Consider the following 27,943-nt stretch of genomic DNA (forward strand, 5'->3'; position numbering starts at 1 on the left):
GCCTGGATTGCAGCCATTCAAAGATCAAATATAACGTCCCAGAACCCTCCAGCTCACAGGTTAGTCTGCTCCAAGCATTTACACGAAGGTCAGTCTGCTGTTGTAGTTAATGCGTCATTTTTCTTAACATAATTGGTGATATAGGTTACAAGCAAGTCTGGCGCTGAACAGAAATTGTCGCGCTATGCTCCTTTATTTATTGTGCATAAATAGTGAATTGTCCTGACACAATATTGCGTTTCGCTTCTGTTATTATGGTACATTGACAAAAACATATACTTTTATTCACAGGATAAAACAGGTTTTTTGTATCACTAATTGTCCAGTACGATTACAGCATACAATATTATTGTCACTGCTACATTTCTGTGATGGGTACCAGAAATTATTTCCACTACTAATTAATTACCGTTGAGCTCAAAGGTCCTATTAATAAACGGTTAACGAATGTGTATTTATGACGACAATTTGTGAGACTGGTAAACTTATGATACGTACGATGGTCTTTACTTTCTACACGGTGCATTTCAAGGTCCTGCACCCATCCGTCGGTAAACTGTACCTGGGCTTGTTGCAGTGACCTGAAGTTACTAAACTTCATGAGTGTATGCACTCACTCCAAGAACCGTATGATTATAAATATGCATATAAATATGCTACGATGAGATAGCTGACTTCATCTAACTAGCAAATGTTGTCCAGGCTACGTTGGTGATGCAGTTTTTTTTAATGTGTATGATATTTTTGTCATGCGATTTTAAAGCTGGTCCTACAACCGCATCCAAGAATAACATGCAGCTTATCTCAGAACTGTCGGTGAAAATTATTCTTGGAGCTAGGTTTAATTGAGCTGCATTTTAAAGAGGTGCAATTTCACAATTTGTTTATATTTTCTAAGTTCACTATTTTGTCATGTGTTGAGAAAAACAGATTTTAAAATTACATGGTCTAATATTTACATTTAGCATAACTGCAACATTATTTTTTCGTTGTTTTTTTTTAAAGACTCGAAAGGACTTGAAATTCAAAGTTTCAGACTTGTGACTTGACTCGGACTTTTACACCAGTGACTTGAGACTCGACTCTGACTTGCCTGACATTACTTGAGACTTGACTTGAGACTTGAGGATAAAGACTTGAGACTTACTTGAGACTTGCAAAACAATGACTTGGTCCCACCTCTGGTGTCAAACATAAGGTCCGGGGGCCAGAACTGGCCCTGTGGACACTCGAACGGTTGGAAGAAGTAAAGGAGGGTGGAGATTATCATACGTATGTAGTCTACGCTACACCTGTTAGAGAAACAGTGAAAGGTCATTTAGTATAGATGGAAAGTTTTTTGCAGTAAAAACAAGTAAAACAAAATGTTTTTTTAGTTTTATTCAGTTCAATTCAGCTTTATTTATATGCCAAATCACAACAACAGTCGCCTCAAGGTGCTTAATATTGTACAGTAGATCGTACAATAATACATACAGAGAAAAACCCAACCAATCATATGACCCCCTATGAGCAAGCACTTTGGCAACAGTGGGAAGGAAAAACTCCCTTTTAATTGTGATTGGTGAGAGAAGGAAGACAGGATAAAGACAAGCTGTGGAAGAGAGCATATTTGTGTAATATGTGTAATGTATGACACATATTACACCTGTAACACCTACAGCATGTTCTAATCGCTCTAATAGGATATTATGGTCGACAGTATCGAACGCTGCACTGAGGTCTAGCAGGACAAGCACAGAGATGAGTCCACTGTCAGAGGCCATAAGAAGATCATTTGTAACCTTCACTAAAGCTGTTTCTGTGCTGTGATGAGCTCTGAAACCTGACTGAAACTCTTCAAATAAGCCAAAGGAGCTTGGAAAGAAAAGCGTCTGGACTTCTTTAAGTTGCTTGAAGACGTTTCACCTCTCATCCGAGAAGCTTCTTCAGTTCTAAGGTCAAATGGTGGAGAGTCCCAGATATAAACCTAGTGGGAGTTTCCCCCCACAGAGGGACAAAAGGACCCCCTGATGATCCTCTAATCGCCTGAGCCAAGGTGTGAAACTGGGTGTGGGTCCCAATCAGCCAGAGTTTCGGGTGAGCTCATTGTGAAACCTGGCCCCACCTTATCATGCGAATTCCTGAGGTCAGATGGCCCAGGATGTGAGTGGGCGTTAAGGCGTCTGGCAGGGATCTCAAAACTGGATTATAGATGGCAGAGAGTTGGTGTCGTAAACCACCGCCTCTGTTCAAAGATGGTCGCTCACAGTGGACTTAGATGCTTCTTTCACTCCTCTTTCAAACCATCTGTCCTCTCTGTCCAAAATGTGAACATTGGCATCCTCGAAAGAGTGACCTTTGACCTTTAGATGCAGATGGACTGCTGAGTCTTGTCCTGTGGAGGTGGCTCTTCTGTGTTGTGCCATGCGCTTGTGAAGTGGTTGTTTGGTCTCTCCAATGTAGAGGTCTGGGCATTCCTCGCTGCACTGTACAGCATACACCACATTGTTAAGTTTGTGTTTTGGCGTTTTGTCTTTCGGGTGAACCAGTTTCTGTCTGAGCGTGTTGCTGGGTCTGAAATGCACTGGGATGTCGTGCTTGGAGAAAACTCTCCTGAGTTTCTCTGATACAACGGCTACATAGGGGATGACAATGTTGTTGCGTCTGTCCTTCTTATCCTCCCTCGCTGGTGTCTGGTCTTCTTTTCTGTGCCTCTTTGCTGACTTTAAGAACGCCCATTTAGGATAGCCGCACGTTTTGAGTGCTTCCTTTACATGTGTGTGTTCCTTCTTTTTTCCTTCAGGCTTAGAGGGAACATGTTCTGCCCGGTGGTGTAGGGTCCTGATTACTCCAAGTTTGTGTTCCAGAGGGTGATGGGAGTCAAAGAGGAGGTACTGGTCCGTGTGTGTGGGCTTCCGGTAAACTTCGATGTTGAGGTTGCCGTTCTCTTCAATGTGCACGGCGCAGTCCAGGAAAGGCAAACAGTCGTCCTTTGTGTCTTCCCTGGTGAACTTGATGTTTTTATCCACAGCGTTAATGTGCGCAGTGAAGGATTCCACTTCTTGTGTCTTGATTTTGACCCAGGTGTCGTCCACATATCTGTACCAGTGGCTGGGTACTCTTCCTTTGAAAGAGCCAAGAGCCTTCCTTTCCACTTCCTCCATGTAAAGGTTGGCTACAATAGGTGACACGGGGGAGCCCATGGCACAGCCATGTTTTTGTCTGTAAAAGCCTTCGTTGTACTTGAAATATGTAGTGGTGAGGCAGAGGTCTAACAGTGTGCAGATCTGATCGGGGTTGAAGTTGGTCCTGTCCTCCAAGGAGCTGTCTTCTTGTAGTCGTTTTCTGACAGTCTCCACGGCCTCCGTGGTGGGTATGCAAGTGAAGAGAGAGACTACATCAAAGGACACCATGGTTTCATCTGGATCCAGGGTAAGTTTCTGGACCTTGTCGGTGAAGTCGGTGGAGTTCTTGATGTGGTGTGGGGTGTTCCCCACGAGAGGAGCAAGGATGGTAGCAAGGTGTTTAGCAATGTTATAAGTGGCTGAGTTTATGCTACTGACTATGGGTCTGAGTGGGACAGCTTCCTTGTGGATTTTAGGAAGTCTGTAAATGCAGGGTATGGCATCCCCTGGGTAAAGGCAGTGATATCTAAGGCGGTCAATGATTTTGTCCTTTTCAAAGTCTTGAAGGCAAGCTATAACTTTCTTTTTGTGGCTGCTTGTAGGGTCTCGCTTCTTCAAATAAGCCTCTGCAGATGATCTGTTAGCTGTTTGACAACTACTCTTTCAAGGATGTTTGATATGAAAGGAAGGTTGGAGATTGGCCTATAATTAGCTAAGACTGCTGGGTGTAGAGATGCTTTTTGAGTAAAGGTTTAACTACAGCCAGCTTGAAGGCCCTGAGTACTCTGAGTACTTTCTCCCACACTGGAAACACTGGGATGATCACATTATGTGAACATTACCTAATAAGACTGATTCAGCACAGACAGTTATGTTAAACTTTCCTAGCAGTCCTTCACAAACAGGGAACAGTCTGTCTATTCTCTCCATCTGTCAGCTGCTGCTGGCTCTTCCTCCTCCTCTTCCTCACACACTGCTGAGTTTGTCCTGGTGGATCATCAGGGCTGCAAAGCCTCACAGATGATGTGCAGCAGTGGGTCCCTCAGTCTGTCCTCACTCTGGACACTTGCAGTCGTCACACATGGAAATCAAATGTGTGATAAGCTGCAGGATTCAAACACAAGTGTAACTTATAAACACATGTTCATACTTTTATTCCACAATCAGAGAGAAAGAAACAGAGAGAGAGTGCAGGACAGACAGGTGACAGTCTCAGGTGTACACACTGCTACACAACAGCACCAGAGAAGCAGGATTTAGTGTTTGTGTTATTACGAAACAAGAAGAGTTCCCAATTATTAAACTTTATTAAGAAACAGTATACACAACATGTACACAACCAGAACAAAATGAACATATGCCAGGGGGTGTGATACAAAGAATTACATACATTCAAATAATTTGTAATTACTACAAAGAGTAATAGTTTTCACAGCCTTTTTGTTAAGTGATCCACGAATCAATTTTATGTAACATAAAGCATCATTATAGTAATGTTTAAAATTAGGTTTTTTGTTACTGTATTTGCATTTGTGAAAATAAAATTTAGCTAAGATAACTAACAAGTTTATTATAAAGTAAACATCTTTTTTTGCCTTCGAAAGAAACAAAATACAACATTTTCCCGTTTCACAGTAAAGTCTTTGTAGAGATGTCCAGTTTCATCTTAGGTTGTGATTATAATATAGATAAGCTTCCAGAAAAGCTCTCGATGCTTCACAAACAACTTCTATTAGCTTGGTCCCTTATATATATAAACACAACTTTACACCCCATACGTGTCCAATTTGGAATAATAGGAACATAGTGCATAAAAATAAATCATTTTTTTCTAGGTGGGTTGAGAAACGGATTGTTTTAGTGAATCAGCTGTTTGATCCTAATGGGCAGCTCATGTCCTATTCAGAATTCTTAAACACTTATAAATTTCCAGCCACACCCAAAGAATATGCCATATTATTTGATGCAATACCTACGGGTATTATAATGCTTTTTAAAGGTATTCAACCTTGCATATCATCTGTTTCTCTCCCCAACCCTTTAGATTCACACATAGGAAGAATCTGTCTAACAAACCACAGTAAAAGTAATAAGAATATTCGTGCTTTGTTCCAGACAGAATCTCTAACTATCCCACATGTGGTCTCTTATTGGAATTCCTTTGTCAGTGACATTAACTGGAAAAGAGTATGGACAATTCCTAACAAGTATCTGGTAACGAATAAAGTGAAGGAAGTCTCATTTAAAATATTGCATAAATTTTATCCTGCTAATCATTACATGACGAAGTTCAAAAGGGACATAAATGTGAACTGTGGATTTTGTGGAAGCCATCCTGAGACTGCAGCACCTCTTCTGGATCTGTTCATACGCTGGAACATTTTGGAAAGACTTCAGTAGATTCATTGCTAGACATCTCTTAATAGACTTTACTGTGAAACGGGAAAATGTTGTATTTTAACTTATTGTAAAAAGCCTAATTTTAAACATTACTATAATGATGTTTTATGTTACATAAAATTGATTCGTGGATCACTTAACAAAAAGGCTGTGAAAAATCAAATCAAATCACTTTTATTGTCACATCACATGTGCAGGTACATTGGTACAGCACATGTGAGTGAAATTCTTGTGTGCGAGCTTCACAAGCAACAGAGTTGTGCAAAATACAATAATGTAAACAAGCAAAATACAAGAATGGCTACATCTGAAACTAATAAATATATGTACAATATATAATAGTATATGCATTTCTGGATGTGTATACTAAATATTTTTGTGTGTGTGTGTGTGTGTGTGTGTGTGTGTGTGTGTGTGTGTGTGTGTGTACACATATTTTACAGATTGAATAGAGTAAACAAATAAAATATATAAAAATATACAGAGTTGAATATGTGCAAAACAGTGGCATTTATGTACAGTATGGAGTGCATAATGTTGAAGTTCCAGTAGTGAAGCTGAGGTGTCTATGACGTGTTCAGCAGTCTGATGGCCTGGTGGAAGAAGCTGTCTCTCAGTCTGCTGGTACGGGACCGGATGCTGCAGAACCTCCTTCCTGATGGAAGCAGTCTGAACAGTTTATGGCTGGGGTGACTGGAGTCCTTGATGATCCTCCCCGCTTTCCTCAGGCACCGCTTCCTGTAGATGTCTTGGAGGGAGGGAAGCTCACCTCCAATTATCCGTTCAGAGCACCGCACTACTCGCTGGAGAGCTTTGCAGTTGTAGGCGGTGCTGTTGCCATACCAGGTGGTGATGCATCCAGTGAGGATGCTCTCAATGGCACAGTGATAGAAGGTCCTGAGGATGCGGGGGCTCATGCCGAATCTTTTCAGTCTCCTGAGGAAGAAGAGGCGCTGCTGCGCCTTCTTCTCTGTTTTGTTTGTGTGTACTGACCACGTAAGATCCTCAGCCAGGTGTACGCCAAGGAACCGGAAGCTGCTCACTCTCTCCACAGCAGCGCCGTTGATGGTGATGGGGGTGTGTACTTCTCTGCACCTCCGGAAGTCCACTATCAACTTCTTTGTCTTTGCGACGTTGAGGGTGAGATGGTTGTCTTGACACCAGTGGGTCAGGGCGCAGGGCGAAAACTATTACTATTTGTAGTAATTACAAATTATTTGAATGTATGTAACTCTTTGTATCACACCCCCTGGCATATGTTAATTCTGTTCTGGTTGTGTACATGTTGTGTATACTGCTTCTTAATAAAGTTTAATAATTAAATTTTAAAAAAAGAAGCGTGGTCCGGTGCACGCTTAGTGGTCCCATATATCCAACAATTCATAGCGCGGCGGTGGGTGTGGATAAAAAAAAGCATACAGACTGTCACTACCCGATCCGTACCGGAAACCCGATCGGTACCCCGCATGTGCAAATCTTACGTCACTTCCTCTCTTTGCCAACATTGCGACATTCAATATATTTGAATGGTACGGTTAGCGCCCAGTTAGCTCCTAGCATTTCTCAACAGCTCTGACTCATTTTCGACTGCCCGGGACATTTAAACAATGGATAATCCGTATACAAAGAAATTCATGCTTTTCTCCTCAACAGAGAGCGTCCCCCGACTGAACAACAGCGCCGTAAAATAAGAAGAATGGCGCCTAATTACAGAGTTAATAATGCAGACTTTGTAATATCTCACGTGTAGATTCATCAGCCAGATGAAGTGTTTACTGACAATTGACAGTGATAGCGGACATCATCATCACTATTCCAACAATCCTCTCCTCACAGACAAGCATAAACACACTCGACTATCGCTAAATCAGATTTAACACACGTTTGTAATGACGATAATTCAGTTTATAATAGGGTTTATTCGCTCGGTCAGCAGGTGGCGGTATCCTCGTACACTGGGGAGTACACTGCCATTAAACGAACAGAAGAAGAAGAAAACATCTGCACATGCGCGGTACGGATCGGGTAGACCCGATTTGTACGGTCAGACTTTACACATGCGCAGTAAGGATCGGAGAGTCCTGATCCGTAACTATCTTTTTATTTTTCGTTTTTGTCTACATTGTACTGAAATGCTTCATTATTGCAAACATTTTAAGATATACTTGTTATTCTTAACATCTTAACAGATACTCTGACCCATAACTATCGTAAAACGCTACGACCGGAAGTAGAAACCTTTCGCGCATGCGGGGTACCGATCGGGTTTCTGGTACGGATCGGGTAGTGACACAGACCCTGAATTGGGACACCCTTCGTCGTGTCGCTGTGACGTAATCGGTCTCCAAATGCGCACTACGAAGCGTGCGGTCCTAACAGAGAGAAGTCCTTTTGCACCAATTGGGAACTTTTTAAATTTGAAGCATGCAAATTCTTGAGAAGATACGGGAGTCAAATTGCTAAATTAAGGAAAGCGGAAGAACAGGAAGTAATAAGCAGAATTGCCTCTTATTACCAGAAGTCCCCAGAAGAAATATCAGAGGACGATAAATTAAGTTTACTAGAACTTCAAAATAAACTGGACGGTTTATATCGACGCAAGGCTGAGGGTGCCTTCATAAGATCCAGGAAGAGGTGGCTGGAGGAGGGCGAACAAAATTGTGCTTACTTTTTCAGACTTGAAAAATACAGATCAAAAACAAACTATTCATCAACTAAATATTAATGGCATTGTCTCTGACAATCCTGGAGAAATTTCACATTTCTGTGCCGAATTCTATACTAAACTATACGACTCAAAATATAATGAGGCTGTCTCAACAGGATTTTTCAATAATATTAAAAACCTAAAATCTATTGTTGTGGAAGATAGAAGTTATTGTGACAGCCCTCTGACTGTGGAGGAAGTTTGTAATTCCATTTCTGCACTTAAGGCCAATAAATCTCCCGGCACAGATGGTTTGACTGCAGAGTTTTATAAATCATTTTCTAATCTCCTGGCTCCGTTTTTACTGCAGGTTTTTACAGAAAGTATAGAGAACAACATCCTCCCTCCTTCTCTTACTCAAGGTCTCATAACACTTATTCCAAAACCAAACAAAGACTTACTCTTTATTGATAATTGGAGACCCATCTCCCTGCTTAATAATGACTATAAGGTTATGGCTTTAGTACTTGCTAACAGAATTAAAGAGGTCTTGGAAACAATTATTGATGAGACACAATCAGGCTTTATGAGAAACAGACACATTTCTAATAACATTAGACTGGTTTTGGATTTACTTGATTACTCTGATCTGATACCTGACAATAGTTTCATTCTCTTCCTGGATTTTTATAAGGCTTTTGATACAATTGAACATCAATTTATTTTCCACTGTTTGGAAAAATTTGGCTTTGGCAAGTTTTTCTGTAAAGCTGTCAAAACCTTATACACAAATGGCAATAGTTCTATTAAAATGATTAACGGCTCCACCCCGAGATTTGACCTGAAACGTGGTATTCGCCAAGGATGTCCTATTTCACCATATTTATTTTTACTTTGTACACAAATTCTTGCAACTAATATTTCAAACAGTGTTGCGCAAGGAATCAGCACAGCTGATAAGGAGCTCGTCATCAGCCAGTTAGCCGATGACACCACACTCTTCTTGAAGAATGCAAACCAAATCCCTCCAGCCCTTACTGTGATTAGTGATTTCTCTGAGGCCTCTGGTTTATGCCTAAATCTTAAAAAGTGTGAGTTACTAGCAATTAAAGACTGCCCTGCAAATACTATCTGTAATATCTCTGTTAAACAAGAAGTCACATACTTGGGACTGTTAATATCCAAAGACCAAAAATCAAGATGCTCTTCAAATTTCTTTTTTTTTTTTTTTTTGTGTCCCGTTTGGATCTTTAGCATCAGAATTGTTGTCTTAAGGCCAAGAAAGATGCCAAGCGGATTTATTTTACCAAGTGGATCATCATGGCCTTGCCATATTGGTCCATTTGATTGACCTTTATTATAATTATGAATTTATTTTATTTTCAGTTGCTACAAACGGGACAGACATGACTGGGGGATAGGACAGGGAGAAAGAATGAAAAAAAGAGAGGGAGAGAAAGAAAACCAAAGGGGAGAAGAGACGATGAGAAGGGGGGAAGAAAGAAAAAAACAAAACAAACAAAACACCTGGATCACCTGTATGGAGAAAAAAAACAGAAGAGAAAGCAAACAACAAAGAGCAACATAATAAAAAGAACAGCACCATCACAATAAACTAGCTAGCAGTAGATATCAGTAGATACTAAATAATAAACGATATTGTGCAGCACGCAAGATAGACAGCGCACAATGTGCTTTGAGGCAGCAGCCAAGAAAGCTGTAGTCCGCGTCTGTGAATACCCGTGTGTACACCTGTGTGCATACCTGTGTGGATCAGCATTGTTTTGGAGGAAGGAAGGTTCAGGGTTTCAGTAGTCATCATCATGGGCTCATCGGATTAGAATGAGAATAAGCAGTCATCATTTGCAGGTTTTGTCGTTTTATTGTATAACAGGTAAAGGAAAGAAAGACACACATGGACTGCTCTCTCTAAAAAGGACATAAAGTACGATTTAAGTAACTCAAAATGATACATGAACTCAGGAGACTCAAAGAGAAACTCACCTCAGCTGCCGCCCCATGTGGGAGTGAAGAAAGAGTGAGGGGTAGGTGAGTGCAGTCCTCATATAACGAGTGACAGGTGAGTGCAATTAAGGCCAAGCACCACACCCAATCAAAGGTGAGGAAAAGAAACAAGGTGCATCTGGTGAAGTGAATGTGCTAGAAGGTGAGCCTTTAGAACAAGCATGCTTGCATTCCAAAGGTTCCTTCATGTAATGATCTGCTAGAGGGTGTGGGGGGGCCACAGCCCTGTCCTCCAGGGCATGAAGCAGATATGGAGGAGATCAAAAATCCAGACATCCAGAGGCCCCCAGAACACAAGAGACCAAGGAAGACCAACAGAGGGGCAGCCGCGCCACTGTCCCAGAAAGAGCTGAGGAGAGTCCCAGATGAGGGCTCACTCAGCAGCCGCGGAGCAGAAGCCAGGGGGAGTTGCAGTGACGCGCCCGTGAGCTCCGCCGGCAGCCAGCTGTGCCTGAGTGACCGAGCCCCAGGCCGAGAGGCCGGGGGCACCCCACCTCCGAAGTGGCCCGAGTGAGCCCCAGGCTCCAGGCCCCGATAAGCGGCCGCCAAGGAGTGAGCCGGTGTGTACCTGGACGCCCATCCCCAGACACAAAGAACCACCAACGCACCGATGTCTGAGGGAGTCCGCCACTGGCAGGGGGAGTGGTGGTGGGAGATAGGCCTCCAAACCTTGGAGGGCCTGAGATGTCCCCAGAGAGGTGGCGTCTGACACCCAACCTGACATATAGACACAGACATACAGGCCCACACAGACACAAACATCCATTCCCACCCTCATGCTCTCATATGCACTTACTCCACACTCAACCAACGTGGAGACAGACATAAAGAGACGTTGTACACACGATCACACTCCCCAAGCGTACTCTACAAACCGGGTCTAGGTACCCTTGCCCCTGGAGGGGGAACTGCACCCAGACCCAGGTGGTGTTACCCTTTTCCCTGCGGTGGGGGGAGGCAGACTGCCCCGACTCTGCAGCAGCAGGGAGGCCCCACACTCCAGACCGCAGTCGGACGGCCAACTCCTCCTCCTAGCCCCCCCGCTCCAGCAGGTCGCAGAGAACGGGGGTGAGAGAAGACTCCAAACCTCCCTCCACCCGCTCATTGTAATGTTGATGCATGTGTGTTCTAAGGTGCATTTAAAACCCAGGAGGGCATGGAGCTACCTGCCAGAGAGCAGCAGGTAAGCGCATGGTCCCTCCTGCTAGCCCTCAATGTCTACGTGTATTTAACATTGAGAGGTGGGCAACGATGCCAGGGGTGAGGTGTACACCCTGATGGTAATTTGGACTCTGTGTATCGTGCCCACCCCCAAGATCCTATATGTATGTGTAATGAGAGTGTGAGTAATGTGAATGTCTAAGTTGTGGGATAAAATTGAGGCAGAGGCAGCCAGAAGGGGACAGAGGGGGGGGGGGTAGCCTCCTCTGCACCCTGGTGACATACCCCAAGGTCCTGCATGTGTGGGTGGTTGTGGTGGAGCGGGAGGAGGGAGGCAGCTGGAGATGGGGAGGGAAGGAAGGGAGGGGCAGGTGACCCCTCCCTGGGGCCAGCTCCCCCGCTGACCCCAGTAGGTACTCCCATACTCCCCGACCCGCCAGGGAAAGGGGGCCCAGGCCCATCCAGACCGGGGCCCAGTGCAGCAGCGCCCCCCGGCCCCACAGAGCCCGGGACAGTCCACCCAACCCCACCACAGAGAAAACTGTACCCACCCCACCATCCACACATCTTCCAGACTACATGAGACAATAGACGCCCAGGCTGAGATCTTCCTCCACCTCTCCTGTATCTCCCCCTCATGCAGAGAGTTCCTGAGGAGAGGAAAGCTCCTGCAAGGTGCTCTTCAAATTTCACTCCAATTATACAGAGAACCCTAAAAAAGTTCAACCAGTGGCTGCAAAGGGACTTGTCTTTGAAAGGTAGAGTGTTACTTACCCTTTGACTACGATGACCTGGATGACTGAGAACCTTCACAGACATGTTACTTACTAAAGCAGAAGGGATATCCCGATGAACATATGCTGCTCTCTCCTTACATCTGGATAAGAAAATTAGTAAAGATATTGACCGTATGCTCTTTAATTTTATATGGAAAAACCGTACGCAATATATTAGAAAAACTGTTGTGATGAATAAGTACGAATCAGGTGGGCTTAACGTCTTAGACTTTTCTACTTTAAACAACACTTTCAAAATTAATTGGGCTAAACATTTTCTTAAAAACTACCTCTATCTGGAACTTTATACCATATCATATTTTCTCTCGTTTTGGTGGCTTTACTTTTATTTTAAATTGTAATTACAATGTTGAGAAACTCCCTGTAAAGCTTTCATCCTTCCATAAGCAGGTCCTCTTAGCGTGGACCCTCATTTATAAACACAACTTCTCACCTCACAAATACCTTATCTGGAACAACAGAGATATTTTATAGAAAAATAAATCACTTTTCCTGGAAACTTGGATCCAGAATGGGATCCTATTGGTGGCTCAGCTGGTTAGTAAATAAGGACAACTACTTATTTACAACGACTTTATTGCACTATATAATTTTCCAATCAGTGTTCAGGAATTCTCAATGGTGCTTGGTGGCACACCCTCAGGGACTTTAATGTTATATAAAAACACTGACAGCTCAATATCTACCTCAGTCACTCTCCCTGATCCAGCTGAGTCACCAATAGGAAAAATCTGCTTTTCACAGGAACTTGGTAACAGCAATAAGAGAATACGTAGTTTATGCCAAGAAGATATCGTCTCTCTCCCATATATAATATCTTATTGGAACCGATTTGTTCCAGATATCAAGTGGAAGACAGTCTGGATGGTCCCCCATAAATATTTGATTGTAAATAAGGTGAAAGAAGTCTCATTTAAAATTCGACAGAAATGTTATCCAGCCAGTCACTACATGGTCAAATTTAAAAGGGACATAAATACTAATTGTACTTTCTGTGGGGATCATCCAGAAACTGTGACACATCTTTTTTGGTACTGTTCTTTTACACAGAGATTCTGGAAGGAATTTAGCAGCTTTGTTATTGTCCATATTTTAAGAGAGTTTTCTTTACGATGGGAAAATGTTTTATTCTGTTTCTTTAAGTTCCCCAAGAAGTATGAGAAATGTTTTTTATGATAAATTTCTTAATACTTTTAGCTAAATTTTTTATCCATAAATGTAAGTTTACTAACAAAACACCATATTTCTGTCATTATTTTAAGGATGTGCACATGCACATACAATCAATATCAGACTGCACCAACAAAAAGGCTCAAAACAATTTATGTATGTGAATTTTTGCGTGTATTCTTATAATTGTTACCTTTTTCTTTTACCCCTGGCTTTGTGTGTTCATGTTCTGTTGTTTTGTATACTTCATCTGTTCGTATGTTGTGTACTCATTGTTTGTTAAATAAAGTTTATTTTTAAAAAAAAAAGAAAAAAAAAGCGTGCGGTCGCTGGGACACAGCTTGCGTCTGCGTCGTGACGTCGTACGAGCGCTCTTAGTAGTCATAGTAACAGTACTTCGTCTCTCATCCGAGCCGGAGCACGCGCTGCGTAATCGTGCCCGCTGCCGCCTCATGGAGCCTCCGCTCCACGCCCCGGCGCGCGGCAGCTGCACAGCCGCGATCCACGCACCGAGCCCCGGCTTGCTCCGCGCCGAGCCCCGGAGGAGGTCAGAGGACCTGGCAGCACGCGGACAGCACCGCTACTGCAGTACTACGACAGAGTACACGCTGAGAGTACACAGGTGAGCCAGCAGCGCCCACCTGGACTCCATCCAGCAGCAGGAGTACTACAGGAGGTCAGTGTAAGTACTACTGCAGTACTACTGCAGTACCACAGCAGTACTGTAGTACTATAGCATTGTCAAAGCAGTACTTAAATACCACAGCAGTAGTTGGAGGCCGTGCTGTGCTGGGTGGAGATAAGCTGATAATTGTCTGAGCGGATATTCTGCTGCAGATGGGGAGCACGGCTGAGAGGAGGGAGGAGGAGGAGGAGAGGAGCGACAGGAGGAAGAGGAGGAGACCGCTGAGGCTCCACATGCCTGTAAGTGTGTGTGTGTGTGTGTGTGTGTGTGTGTGTGTGTGTGTCTCATATCATAACATCGCCAACAGAGGTACAGCAAATGTTGCTCGGAGACCAGGGGAGGGGCTTAGGTCCCTCATCAGACCAGTGTGTGAGGAGGTGGGCGGGGCTAACAGGTGCAGCCTTGTGTGAAATCAGACAGAAACTTAAAACAGTCGAGTCAGCATCGCTCCGTCTGATCCCACAGAGATGATGACGAGGCAAGAAGCACGGGCACACACACGCACACACACACACACACACACACACGCACGCACACACACACACACACGCACACACACACACACACACACACACACGCACGCACACACACACACACACACACGCACACACAGAGCCGCAGTGACCGGCAGTCAGCAGCTGTTCTGGTTGGAGGACGCTCGTCCATGCAGGACTTCATGTGAACACGCTGAGGACAGGCTTGAGTCCCTGCAGGTTTGAGATGAAGCCACACTGAGTGATGGTGGTGGTGGGCGGGTGAGAGGCGGGTGAGGCCCGGTGGATGGGAGTGTTTGAGGAGTGTTCCTGCTCGTCTCCTCTGGTCTCATGGTCCACACTAACGTCCGTGGCTGACTCCGAACTGCATCACAGACCGCCTCCGTCACCACCCCGGGGCAGCCAAACACTGGCTGATTTAATCTGTTGTCCAACAATTAGCCTGATCCCCAGAGGACAGATTGACCTGGAGTTCACTGAGGGTCACGGGTCAACTCGACTCTCGTCCACCTCTGGAACCACTAAACACACACACACACACACACACACACACACACACACACACACACACACACACACACACACACGCTAGGGGAAGCATTATGTCTATTAGATGTCCCCACAAAGATATGAAAACACGACTGTGTGTGTGTGTGTGTGTGGATGACACAGTTGGTCTACATCCCAGCCATCCGTTTCCAATGGCAACCAGTGAGACAGGCTGGTGAGAAAGGCAGTGTGCTGGAGGAAGAGGGGCGAGTGAACCCTGATCGCCGCCTTGCAGGATGCCCTCCTCGTGGTGACCTCTGAGCTCTGAGCTCCCCTCGGGAAGAGTGTAGTGGTGAACAATTTTGCTCAGAGGAAGGTGAAGCCGCATCCGCCTGTGCGGGTGTTGCTGCTCGCGGTGTGTCGCCCTCTATGACTTCCTGCTCGTGGATTCGATGACGCTGTAACCTGCAGGACGAGTTTAAAGTTGGGAGACGCAGATGGAGGCGGAGTTTGATCTCAGACTCTCAGACCAGCTGAAACCAGAGTTTATGCTTCAACCGGCTCAGCAGATGTTTGCTGATAATTTCAGCCTGCTCCCTCGTCGCCCTCATGTTTACCTCCCAAACTGTCCCATGATGCAACAGGAGAGGAGGCTGGTCCTCAGCATGCCAGGCGTCTGAGTTTCCGCTTCGCTCTGCAGTTCAGCAGTTCAGCGTTATCGTCTCTGTGTTGCTGCAGGACCTGAGCGTCTTCACCATGCCCTTCCTGGACGGAGACCCGGGCCGAGCGGAGAGGGACGGCGGCAGTAAGGTAACGCCATGTTTAATTTAACCTGACCCCGATTTGATTTCAGAGTAGAGGGAATCACATTCGTGTGCAGCGTACCGAGCCCGGGCCTGAGTCAGTCCAGTGCTTTCTTTCCTCTCAGCACCAAACTGTAGATTTTGTCACTCCTAATATTGTAGCCAGGATGGATTGTTTCACCTGCATGGAGACCTTTGACCTCATGTTGTCACAGCCAAACCTTCCAAACACCAGCGCCACACCTCAGATCCACTGCGGACCTTTAATCTGCTTAAAGACATAAAGATGCTCGTGAATAGTCTTGGAGTCAATGGTCCAATGACTGTGTGTAGGATGTATATAACCTGCTGCACAAGTGTCCTGGGGGGAGGCATGGCTACGCACAGGTGGGAAAGGCGCAGTGGAAGCTTTGAGTTGTTGTGTAAAGGAAGGCGATCGCTCAATCAGTCACGTGATTATTGGACTAACACTTTGGTCCCTTTAAAAAGAGGCTGGCACATGTTAAAGCGCTGACACTCCTAAACCCTCATCCAGTCTGAATGTGGCCACCTCGACTGCACGCTGAGTCTGCACGTTGTCACGTTGTGTCCATTACATAACTACAGCTGGAATATGTTTCAGTGAACGGGTAAAAAAACCAAACTTGTGTCCGTGTCCAAATATAAATGGACCTGAATGTATGATGTAAACAGAACTGGTCCTAGCAGGGAACCCTGAGGAGCAGCATGTCCAGCTGTGTGCTGACGTCACACAGCTGTTCTCCAGCTGTTCCACAGCAGAACAGATCCAGTTAGGAAGGTTTACCATCATGGCTTCCTCCCATCCAGCAGGGGGAGCCCGTGTGCCACTCTGCCAGCCCCACCAGGAGCTTCTTCCATCGGTCTCCCTTCAGCCGACCCTCCAGCCCACGCTCCGCCCCCGCCAGGACCTCCAGCTCCAAGACCAGCCCCAGCTCTCCTAAAACCATCTTCCCCTACCAGCCCGGACCCCCGCAGCTGGACTCACCGCCCAGATCCCCACGCAGGTAAATAAACACACCTGAACACACACACAAACATGAAAAGTGACACTCGGAGATTTATCTTTAAAGAGACTCACACTGCACTGTGTGTGTGTGTCAGGCTAAGTTTCAGTGGGATCTTCAGGTCTGCCTCCAGGGATTCAAACCATCAACCCTCATCCTCCCCCGTCAGCATCAAACTGTTCAGCCGCAACAAGAGAGACAAGGCCAGAAGTACAGTGTGTGAGTGTGTTATTGTATAGTGTAACAGTAGAGCCTGACGCAGGAGTGTTTTAGTGTTTGTGGAAACGCATGCATTCACCTGCACACACACAGAACCTGGAGTGTGTCCTGTCTCTGTGCACCTTTCGCACCATCTAGTGGTCGTGTAATTGAGCCAAGAGAACAAACAGCAAAGCCGATTCTCCGCCCAGATGTAATAATGTTCAAAGGTAGGCTGTAAGAACACACCTGAGATTTTAAAGTTTCAGGTAAATGACTCAGCAGATCAGGACCTCCTCCTCTTCCTCACTTGCTGCTTTCAAACTGTCAATCTTCTCCTGACTCAAGTGTTTCAGTGATCAGGTGAGCTAAGAGGAACGCTAACATAGAAATCAGCACATAGTAAAGCTAAAGGTGGACACTGGGGCCAGAGACTTCATTATCTCCATGTATCCATCGCCTGTAGTCACAGACAGGAGCTGAAGCTGTCTCTGAGTCAGACTCGGACCTCAGACCTCAGACTTCAGACCTCAGACTCAGACCTCAGACTCAGACCTCAGAGTCAGACTCAGACTTCAGACTCAGACCTCAGACTCAGACCTCAGACTTCAGACTTCAGACTTCAGACTCAGACCTCAGACTCAGACCTCAGACTCAGACCTCAGACTTCAGACTTCAGACTCAAGACCTCAGACTTCAGACTTCAGACTCAAGACCTCAGACTCAGACCTCAGTCTTCAGACTCAGACCTCAGACTCAGACCTCAGACCTCAGACTCAGACCTCAGACTCAGACTTCAGACTCAGACCTCAGACTTCAGACTCAGACCTCAGACCTCAGACTTCATACCTCAGACTCAGACCTCAGACTCGGACCTCAGAGTCAGACTCAGACTTCAGACTCAGACCTCAGACTTCAGACCTCAGACTTCAGACCTCGGACCTCGGACCTCAGACCTCAGACCTCAGAGTCAGACCTCGGACCTCAGAGTCAGAGTCAGACTCAGACCTCAGAGTAAGACTCAGACCTCAGACTTCAGACTCAGACCTCAGACTTGGCCCTCAGACTTCAGACTTCAGACTCAGACCTCAGACTCAGACCTCAGACTCAGACCTCAGACTCAGACTTCAGACTCAAGACCTCAGACCTCAGACCTCAGAGTCAGACTCAGACCTCAGACCTCAGACTTCAGACTCAGACCTCAGACTCAGACCTCAGACTTCAGACTTCAGACTTCAGACTCAAGACCTCAGACTCAGACCTCAGACTTCAGACTCAGACCTCAGACCTCAGACCTCAGACTCAGACCTCAGACTCAGACCTCAGACTCAGACTTCAGACTCAGACCTCAGACCTCAGACTTCAGACTCAGACCTCAGACTTCATACCTCAGACTCAGACCTCAGACTCGGACCTCAGAGTCAGACTCGGACCTCAGAGTCAGACTCAGACTCAGACTCAGACTTCAGACTCAGACTCAGACCTCGGACCTCAGAGTCAGAGTCAGACTCAGACTCAGACCTCAGAGTCAGACCTCGGACCTCAGAGTAAGACTCAGACCTCAGACCTCAGACTTCAGACTCAGACCTCAGACTCAGACCTCAGACTCAGACTTCAGACTCAGACCTCAGACTCAGACCTCAGACCTCAGACTCAGACTTCAGATGTCTGTGAAGGTTCCCAGTCATCCAGGTCATTGTAGTCTAAGGAGCTTCAGAACTGAAGAAGCTTCTCGGATGAGAGGTGAAACGTCTTCAAGCCACTTAAAGAAGTCCAAACGCTTTTCTTTCCAAGCTCCTTAGACTACAGACTCAGACTTTAGAGTCAGACCTCAGACTCCAGACTCAGACCTCAGACTCAGACCTCAGACTTCGCGTTTATCGCTGGATCACTTCCGCCGGCTGCTGTGAGTGTGAGCAGCCTGAATGCAATCAATGCTCCGGATATTAAAAGTCAATTCAGACTCTATTAGAGGGAATAAATCAGCTTAGCAGCTGCTGTTATTAACACAGGCCCTCACACACACACTCCCTCTGCCCCTCGCCGCCCCTCCCGGGTGAATTTCCGGAGCAGGGCTTGGCGTCTCTTCAGTCGGAGCGTTTGGCAGCTCGGGCTCGCTCTCACACGTGCTCGTGCTGCAGAGGACTGCGGTGGACTCTAACCTGGAACTGTGACGTAACCCTACAATCCTCTAAAACATTCTGCAAAAAAGCCCATAATGTGAGGGTGCACTCACACTTAGTCCCCACTGCAGGGCTCATAAGCCTCAAACCTGCAGCCTCTCTAACGTCCAGCAGGGTGTGACTCTGATTGGTCAATGATGTCAGAGCTGGTGGTCTCGCGCTGATTGAATGAAGTTTAACTTTGTTCTCAATAGAAGGAAAACAATCATGCGATGATTCTGGGCGGGGTTACTCTGTGATTGACAGGCTTCTTTCTTGGTTTAGCTTTAAAAAAGCTTTTATTTTGGTAGTTCAGAGGTCTTTTTCCTGCAGACTTCCTCTCGGTGAACAACTGGATGGATGCTTGTTACAGGAGGAGACCCGGGTGTCCTAGGAGATGAAGGGGGTGGGTGGAGCATAGGGAGGTCTGAGCGTGTCTGTCTACGCTGTTGGTGGGTTAAAGTTGAATGACTGACCTTTAGTTTCTATGGTAACAGCCAACATGGGGCTGGTTAGCCTGCTAGCTGAAGCTGATGTCTTCATCACGCTGGCATGACACACAGCGTCCACACACGGAGCGTTGCCTCAGTAACGCTCGTATTTACCAGTACTCTCATTGGCCTCAGAATTCAGAAAACATTACCTCAGGACCCGCCCACTTTGTGTCGCTAGCTTCCAGTGTCTGTGACTTCTGGGGTCACGCTGAGTTTTGCCCGGAGCAGGGTTGGTATCTCTGCGAGCCCAGCTGTGGGAGGTCCTGCTGGGGGCGGAGCCTGAGCCTCTCAGAGTCTGCGGTTCAGAATGACCCAGCGAGGCTGTGACAGCTGATCCGTGCTGGTGCCGGCGCCCCGCTGCTGTGTAAGTAAACAGTGACCTGATATTAGAAAGCTGCCGCTGTATCCGCCTCATGATCCTGTAACTGTGATCCTTCAAAACCGCAGTGCGGCGCCTCGGGCTGGGCGGAGCAGAGAGCGCCTTTGTTCCCGTCTCACGCTGTGACCACCTGCAGCATGAACTCACGGCCTTTTTCCCACACTGCAGGAAGCGTGGACGTCACCGACGTCGGAGCGCTCTGAGGACTTACTGTGGAAATAATACACGTTACATCATCATGGCCTGATTTCACACCGCAGCAGCTTCACAGCCGTGTTCGAAGCCTCAGACCTGTGACATCACCAGGGAGTCAGATACACACCACGAACGCTCGTTACGGTCTCACTGCCGCTCGCTCATGTCATGTTGTTATCTCCTCACCAATCAGATCTCAGGTTTGTCTTTCCTGATGAGCGTCAGTAAGAAACAAGACACTTTATTAGGTACACCTGTTTGTAGCGTGGCGGAAGCTGCCGGAAGCGTTCCTCAGAGGCTTCGGTCCATGATGGGATGACATCATCATGACATCATCACACTGATGATCCCACAGGTGAAATCTGTGAGTGTGGAGGCGTCCGAGTCCAGCGACCTCAGCCGCCGCTCACGTCCCCGTATGTCAAACGGTCCCTCTGTGGCGGTGACGCTCACAGTGATGACCCAGTTTATCACAGACTTTGATGCATGTTTGTGACCTCACAGCGCGTTAGCTTCAGTCAGAGCACAGAGCGAGACTCCACCCCCTTCCTCCTCCTCCCCTCCTCCCCTCCTGCTCCTCCTCCCTCAGAGAGGCTCAGTCTGACTGTAGCTCCACAGTGTTTTTCAGTGCAGGCAGCAGAGGGAGGCATGGCTACCACACACACAGAGTGAGCTCTGATACTCTGCGGGGCTCAAACAGTCTGAGGACTCTGCAGGACGAACACGTCCGTTCACCTGTCCGTCTCCCCGTCTCTGTGTGACTCAACAGGACGTCGGGACTTTTTGCGGACTTGAACTTCCTGCCTGGACTTTGACGACAGCACTTTCTCCTCCTCTGCCGTCCTTCAGGCTTTAAACTGAACTCTGTAAGAAAAACACTGAAAACTTAAAACTGACGGACCCTGCAGCAGCCAATCAGAACGCAGCTATTGTCTTCAGAGCCTCAGGATTGGCTGACAGCTCCTGACTTTTGACCTGAGCTCAGTTTGTGCAGTTCTAGTGAAACACACTCTGCAGGTTTGATGTGGTTTATGCTGTTTGAGTGTTTCCTGTTTCCACTCGAGGAGCAAAGATGAATTTGTATTTTTAAACCAGTGAATGAAATCCAGACTTTACTTACAGTGTTTTACTCATTTGGTTATTAACTGTTTATAACCGTCGCCGCTTTGAAGGAGACGTTTGATTTAGCTTTGAGTGTTTTTGATGGCGATGAGGCGTCTGAGCAGCCTGGTGCTGAGGAAGTGGAAGGAGAAGGAGCGATGGACAGGGAGGAGGAGGAGCGAGCCGTACGCAGGAGGAAACGAGGAGGAGGAAGACGAGGGGGAGGAGACGAAGAAAGAGAACAGGGACAGACTGACGTACGGACGGATGATGAGGAGGAAGTCTGAACCGTGTGGAGCGACGGAGGAGGACCAAACAGAGGAGAAGAAGAAGAGCGGTGCACGGAGAGAGCGCAGGACGTATGAGCCCAGCGTGGAAGAGGTCAGGAGAGACAGGAGGAGGGCGGAGCCGGGCAGAGGGAGAGAGAGGAGGAAGTCCACGTCATGGTTAATGGCGGAGGACCGAGCGGCAGGCCAGGCGGACGGGATGAAGCTGAGGCGGCGGTCAGAGCCCTGCGGCGTGCTGCACGTGCAGCTGCTTCCTCTGTCCGGCAGGAGGAGGCGGGAGCTGCTGCAGAGGAGGACAGGCCGCCGCGCCTCCTGCAGCGAGGAGGAGGAGTGTCATATGACCAGGGGCCGGTCGGACCCCGTCGGGCCGCTCGACTACAGTAAGCAGAACACTGCACGGTGGTTTATCGACCCGCCTCCCCACGAGGGCACCTCCTGCTGCAGCTCTGCACCTCCTCCTGTTGCAGGGACCCACAGCCTCACTGCTGCAGGGTCCCTGGTGGTCTCAGGTGTGTGTGCAGGTGCAGCTCTCAGGCGCTCTGGTCTCGGCCAACACGGCGTCTGCCGATCAGTCCAGAGCTGCAGGAGGAGGCGAGACGGGCTCGTTAGATCAGGTCTGTGTGGGATCAATCAGAGTTAACGGTCTTAAAGGCTGTAGACTGAGCTGTAGACTGAGCTGTGTCCTCACGCGGGACGAGAAAAAAATGTATCTGTAAACGTGATCACAGAGTTTAGTACAGAAGGTCACGTAGAGCAGGAAGTGTCCGGAGCCCGAGGAAAACAGTTCACACGTTTGATTCAGGCTGAAACACAACATGCAGGAGACCGTCAGCTGACTCCACGGCGCTCCTGTTCTTCAGCTCGTTTCACCTCCAATGTCCGCTTCAATTCAGCTTTATTTATGTGGCGTGAATCACAGCCACAGTTACCTGAAGTAGACCCTACAATAATACAAAGAAACCTGAGCACGCAGAGCACGTGGTGACAGTGGGAAGGAAGAACTGACCTTTAACAGCCTAGTTCTATTGCACCATAACTAAGGGAGGATTCAGGGTCACCTGGTCCAGCCCTAACTATATGCTTTAGCAAAAAGGAAAGTTTGAAGCCTAATCTTGAAAGTAGAGATAGTGTCTGTCTCCTGAATCCAAACTGGAAGCTGGTTCCACAGAAGAGGGGCCTGAAAACTGAAGGCTCTGCCTCCCATTCTACTTTTAAATACTCCAGGAACAACAAGTAGGCCTGCAGAGCGAGAGCCAAGTGCTCTAATAGGGTGATATGGTACTACAAGGTCATTGAGATAAGATGGGGCCTGATTATTTAAGACCTTGTATGTGAGGAGCAGGATTTTGAATTCTGGATTTAACAGGAAGCCAATGAAGGGAAGCCAAAACAGGAGAAATCTGCTCTCTTTCTAGTCCCTGTCAGGACTCTTGCTGCAGCATTTTGGATTAGCTGAAGGCTTTTCAGTGAGTTTTTAGGACTTCCTGATAATAATGAATTATAGTCATCCAGCCTGGAAGTAATAAATGCATGAACTAGTTTTTCAGCGTCACTCTGAGACAGGATATTTCTAACTTTAGAGATGTTGCACAAATGGAAGAACGCAGTCTTACATATTTGTTTAATATGTGCGTTGAAGGACATGTCCTGGTCAAAAATGACTCCAAGGTTCCTCACAGCGTTACTGGAGGCCAAGGTAATGCCATCCAGAGTAAGAATCTGGTTAGATACCATATTTCTAGGCTTTTCAGGGCCGAGTACAATAACCTCAGTTTGATCTGAATTAAGAAGCAGAAAGTTAGCGGCCATCCAGGTCTTTATGTCTTTAAGACATTCCTGCAGTTTAACTCATTGGTGTGTGTTATCTGGCTTCATGGACAGATAGAGCTGGGTGTCATCTGCATAGCAGTGTAAATGTATGCTATGTCTTCTAATGATGCTGCCTAAGGGAAGCATGTATAATGTAAACAGAATTGGTCCTAGCACTGAACCCTGTGGAACTCCATAATTGACCTTAGTGTGAAGAGGACTCTCCATTTACATGCACAAACTGGAGTCTGAGCACGTTCATGAGCTCAGGTGAGCGCCAGGTTAGCCGGTCCTCACATCAGCTCTGCTCAGGGCCTCTGTTCACCTGTGTGTGCGCGTGTGTGTGTGTGTGTGTGTGTGTGTGCGCGCGTGTGTGTGTGTGTGTGTGTGTGTGCGCGTGTGTGTGTGTGCGTGTGTGTGTGTGTGTGCGTGTGTGTGTGTGTGTGTGTGTGTGCGTGTGTGTGTGTGTGTGTGTGGGTGAGAGAGAGATCTGGGTGCCTGGGAACTAAGAAAGGCTGCAACACAAATGTCACCCTGTCATGCCGCTGCGGTCCGCCTCAGCGTGCGTCACGGCGCCGTAGATCTTTTCAGCAGAACTGAGCCTGTAATCAGTGTTTGTGTGATCAGCTGATAGTGTCGCCATGACCTCACAGCAGCGTGGACACGCCCACACACACAGAACAATCATTACAACTTTATTGGTCCAGCACGCACTTACAGATACAGTACAGTGTGAGTCACAGAGCAGGGGGCGGAGGGAGGAGCAGCAGCCTGTGGACACACAGGTGGAGGTGCTGGAGAGGAAGCAGGTGGAGACTGGCAGCAGATGTGATGAGGTCAGAGCAGGAGGAGCAGCGTGAAGCCACCTAACTCCACCACTTCCTCAGCTTCCATCCAGCCCTGTGGTTACTGGGGTCAGAGGTCAGACTCTGACCCAGAGTGTGACTGCGGCACCGCGAACATCTTTGATACTGTCTGTGGTTAGAACGTGACCCTAAATGTCCAGCAGTGCATTGTGGGACGTGTAGTCTGCAGTGATCTGGGCCTGAAAGGACTCACACGTTCACAGCGCTCTCTCAGAAACGTTTGGTCCTCCTTAATTCAGACAGTTTGAGCCCTGACTGTGTGTGTGTGTCTGTGTGTGTGTGTGCGTGCGTGCATGTGTGCGCATGTGTGGTCCTCTCTCTAATCTGTTAAAGTGCCGTCACTTTGTGTTCCCCCCAGCACTGTGTAGAGTTTCCTATTAGAGCAGATTGCTGTGTGTGTGGGAAGTACAAGCTAACCTACATTATTAAACACACACACACACACACACACACACACACACACACACACACACAGAGCACTGAATGTTCTCTGCTTTTGTTGCCGGCACGTTCACATCTTTCTGTGCACAAACAGACGTGACCTGCCAGCAGCAGGCGGGCAGATAAGAGGCGGGGCGTCTGGGTGACGAAGGGCACTCTGCTCTTCATCGCTCGCTCTCCGCGTCATTTGTCCTGCCCGTAAGAAGCCCCGCCCCCTTTTAAAAGATAAGCTCAGAGATGCAAACACATGTTACAGCAGCAGACGCACAGGGCAGCGATAAATGTTACACTCAACAACCACACAGTACACACAGTACGAGCAGTATAATCACATAGAAACGTGTAAGTATGTTGGTGCAGTGCAGTAGGAACAGCAGGTACTGAGACATGTACAGAGCTGGAGGCGGGTCCTCCTGCTCGGTCTGGAGGCGGGTCCTCCTGCTCGGTCAGGTCCTCCTGCTCGGTCAGGTCCCTGTACTCCGTGTTGTCCCATCAGCAGCGACACTCATGAGGGGCAGCACATCCGGATTCTAAAAATCAGAGGTTTTGTGTGTGTCACAGATGATGCAGTGACCCTGAACCTCCTGCAGGAGGCAACGTCTGCTCACTTACTCCTGAAGCCTCACTGACCGCTCCTCCTTCTCCTCTCTCCCCCCATTTCACCCCCCCCTCTCATTTCCTTCTCCTTACTTCTCTGTTCTTCTTCATCTCCTCCTCCTACTTCCTGTTTTTCTCCTCCTTTCTTCCTTCCTTCCCTCTTTTCTTTATAATTAATTCTTTCTGATTTTTTCTCCTTTCACTTCTCCTCATCCTCCTTCCTCTCCTTCCAGCCCACAGTCTGTCCTCCCCTCCTCCCCCTTCTGCTCCTCCGGTCTCTCGTCAGGAGGAGGCGAGTGTTTTCCATCTGGAGACGTACCTGACGGAGCCGAGGCGTCCGGAGACCAGGAGGCTGCGCTCCTTCTCCTCGCCCCCCGACACCGGCCAGCGAGTCTCTACGTTCTCCTCCGCCTCCTTCACCTCCCTTTCCTCCTCCTCCTGCTGTCAGAAGCCTCCACCGGCCCCGCCTCCTGTGGCATCTCCTCCTCCTGCTCCCCCTGTTGGGACGCTGGTGAGTGCGGAGCGTTTATTGATCCTCTATGTTTGCTGGATGGTGTCTCACCTTTTATTTATTTACATTTATTATTTTAAAAACGAAACACGTTTAATCAGAAATCAAAGAAAACCAGAGGAAACGCTCCAAAACCCTGAGCTCCGGCTCTCATCGGCCGTTTCCGGTCATCTCCGGCTCTCATCGGCTGTTTCCGTCAACCCAGCGCGGGGATGCTGAGGCGCACGCAAGTTCGCGTCAAGTTCACACAGATAATTAGGCAGGAACAGGAAGTTGTACTTTCAAAATAAACTCAACCAGCTGGTGTTTTAAAAACAGGTGAATTTTAATGGGACAAGCTGGAGCTCTGCATTTGTCATCTGTGTTTGAAATTAAATATATTTATAACAGAAAAATTCAGGTACAGGACAACAGTGACTATAGAAAACAGAGCTGGTTCCATTTTAATTAAGTTATAAAACTAAAATGCTTTATAAAGAAAACCAAAAACATCCTGGCGGTGCTGAAACGTTTTGGTAAGATAAATGAAAGTTTCCAGTCTTTCACTTTCGGTTCTTTTTCTGATTATTATTTATTATAAGTTAACAAAAAAATAAACTAATATAGTCTAAAAACGCGCTTTTTTTCTCCTATGCTTTTGTTGTGAAATGTCGCACCGGAAGTGCCACCTGTTAGCTCCGCGAGCTTGTTAGCGGCTGCGGCTCCGGTGGTCGCGGCTGCTGTTTCAACCTGAAGCCGACTGAAGACGGACGTTTACCGGCACAGCAGGTTCTCCGGGGCGCACACGGGATGAAGCCGTGAGTGTCCCGCTGATCCCCGGATACGAACCCCGAGGCGGACCGGAGCGGAGGAGGAGGACAGACGGTTTGATGAGCGGCGGCTGTCGGGTACGCGCTAACGTCACTGTCGTTAGCACTGATTTCTCCGCAGCAGAAGCGCGTTCAGGAATCAGCGGTGTTGACGCGAAAGCGCCGCCGTTTCATGTCCGTCACACCTGGGCCGCTGACACTCCACCGCGGCGACGGGGACACGTGACCCCGGCGATCGGCTGCCGCCACACCACGCTTAATGACACGGAGGCGTGACCGCGTGCTCACCGGATGATGCCCCGTGACAGCGCAGGCCCCCACACCCACTCCCACACCAGCTGCCCTCCTTCATTAAACACGCTCACAGCTGCTGCAGGTAGCATTCACCTGGCAGATGCAGGTGGGCATTGACGTCATGTTAGAAAACAATCCAATCAGCAGCTGCCCTGTTAAAGGTACAGGCTGGAGTCACCCTCTGCAGACTGTAGCTCATACTTCCACCAGCAGGAGGCAGATTTTACCTGAAGGGTTGTATCAGCAGTAGAAGGAGTTTAACCCTAGTTTAATGTTAATTTGTGAAACTGATTAAATGGTTAATCAGCGTCAGAGTGGGTGATGATCAGGGTCAGAGTGGGCGATGATCAGGGGTCACAGTGGGTTGGAGTGCGTGTTACTTGTGTGGGCATTTTCTGAGTGGACTGTGTGGATCTTCACACTGAACAGCCACAGAAACATGCCGTCTTTGAACCATGAAATTTCTCCTGGAAGTATAAATATTGGAGTGTTTCTCTGCACAGTGTGTGTGTGTGTGTCAGGTGTGATGTTGGCAGTAAACCTGCACACGGAGCAAAGATGGGCGGGCAGCTGAACACCTGTGCCGTGTCCTTGTCTGCAGGTGGAGGTTGCAGACACCATGTCGGAGCAGCCGGACCCCGATGATGCCGGTAAGACCCTGAGCTGAGGCGAGCTGTCCGTATCAGCCTGTCACGAGTCTGTGTGCTGCCTGATGATCAGCATCGATGAAGGACAGCCGTCCTTTTACAGATGTTACAAACAGCTGGAGCGGCCCGTCCCTGGCGACTGGGCTGCAGCGTGACTCGCTCCGACGTGATTGGCAGGAGGAGACGCTCACAGAGCTGCAGCTTGTTAAAGATATAAGTTACATGTAATGATGTAAAGATGAGGAGGGATTAAACGTGGCAGAAACATTCAGGTAACACTGAAAATCATCCTCCAGCAGAGGGGCCTGTGAACCGGTGACGTCCAGTCAAAAGCCTCGGGTTTCACCCAG

At 47.5% G+C, this 27,943-nt stretch overlaps 1 protein-coding gene and 1 pseudogene across 6 annotated transcripts in view; one reads left to right on the forward strand and one right to left on the reverse strand.

Annotated features, from left to right (window-relative positions):
* Window positions 1-1,731: 1,731 nt before the first annotated feature.
* Window positions 1,732-9,973, reverse strand: LOC146567814 (uncharacterized; annotated as a pseudogene).
* A 3,685-nt stretch (window positions 9,974-13,658) lies between these two features.
* The window catches only part of LOC146567815 (5'-AMP-activated protein kinase subunit gamma-2-like), a 39,017-nt gene continuing 24,732 nt past the window's right edge, over window positions 13,659-27,943 (forward strand). Inside the window, exons 1-7 of one of the 6 annotated variants that reach the window (XM_085285705.1) lie at window positions 13,659-13,983; window positions 14,145-14,231; window positions 15,714-15,785; window positions 16,610-16,803; window positions 16,901-17,022; window positions 25,566-25,843; window positions 27,548-27,596. In XM_085285705.1, the coding sequence (XP_085141831.1) occupies window positions 14,145-14,231; window positions 15,714-15,785; window positions 16,610-16,803; window positions 16,901-17,022; window positions 25,566-25,843; window positions 27,548-27,596 (802 nt within the window). In that variant the 5' untranslated portion in view covers window positions 13,659-13,983. Of the gene's footprint in view, window positions 13,990-14,144; window positions 14,232-15,713; window positions 15,786-16,606; window positions 16,804-16,900; window positions 17,023-20,846; window positions 22,000-25,565; window positions 25,844-27,547; window positions 27,597-27,943 lie in introns of those variants that run through there. The other 5 variants (XM_085285704.1, XM_085285703.1, XM_085285707.1 and 2 more) reach the window with 5 other exon arrangements.

Source organism: Mchenga conophoros, linkage group LG9 (assembly GCF_057382185.1).
Source record: "Mchenga conophoros isolate Kocher_MC1m ecotype Shallow Benthic linkage group LG9, M_conophoros_male_GT1.1, whole genome shotgun sequence".
Lineage (NCBI taxonomy): Eukaryota > Metazoa > Chordata > Actinopteri > Cichliformes > Cichlidae > Mchenga > Mchenga conophoros.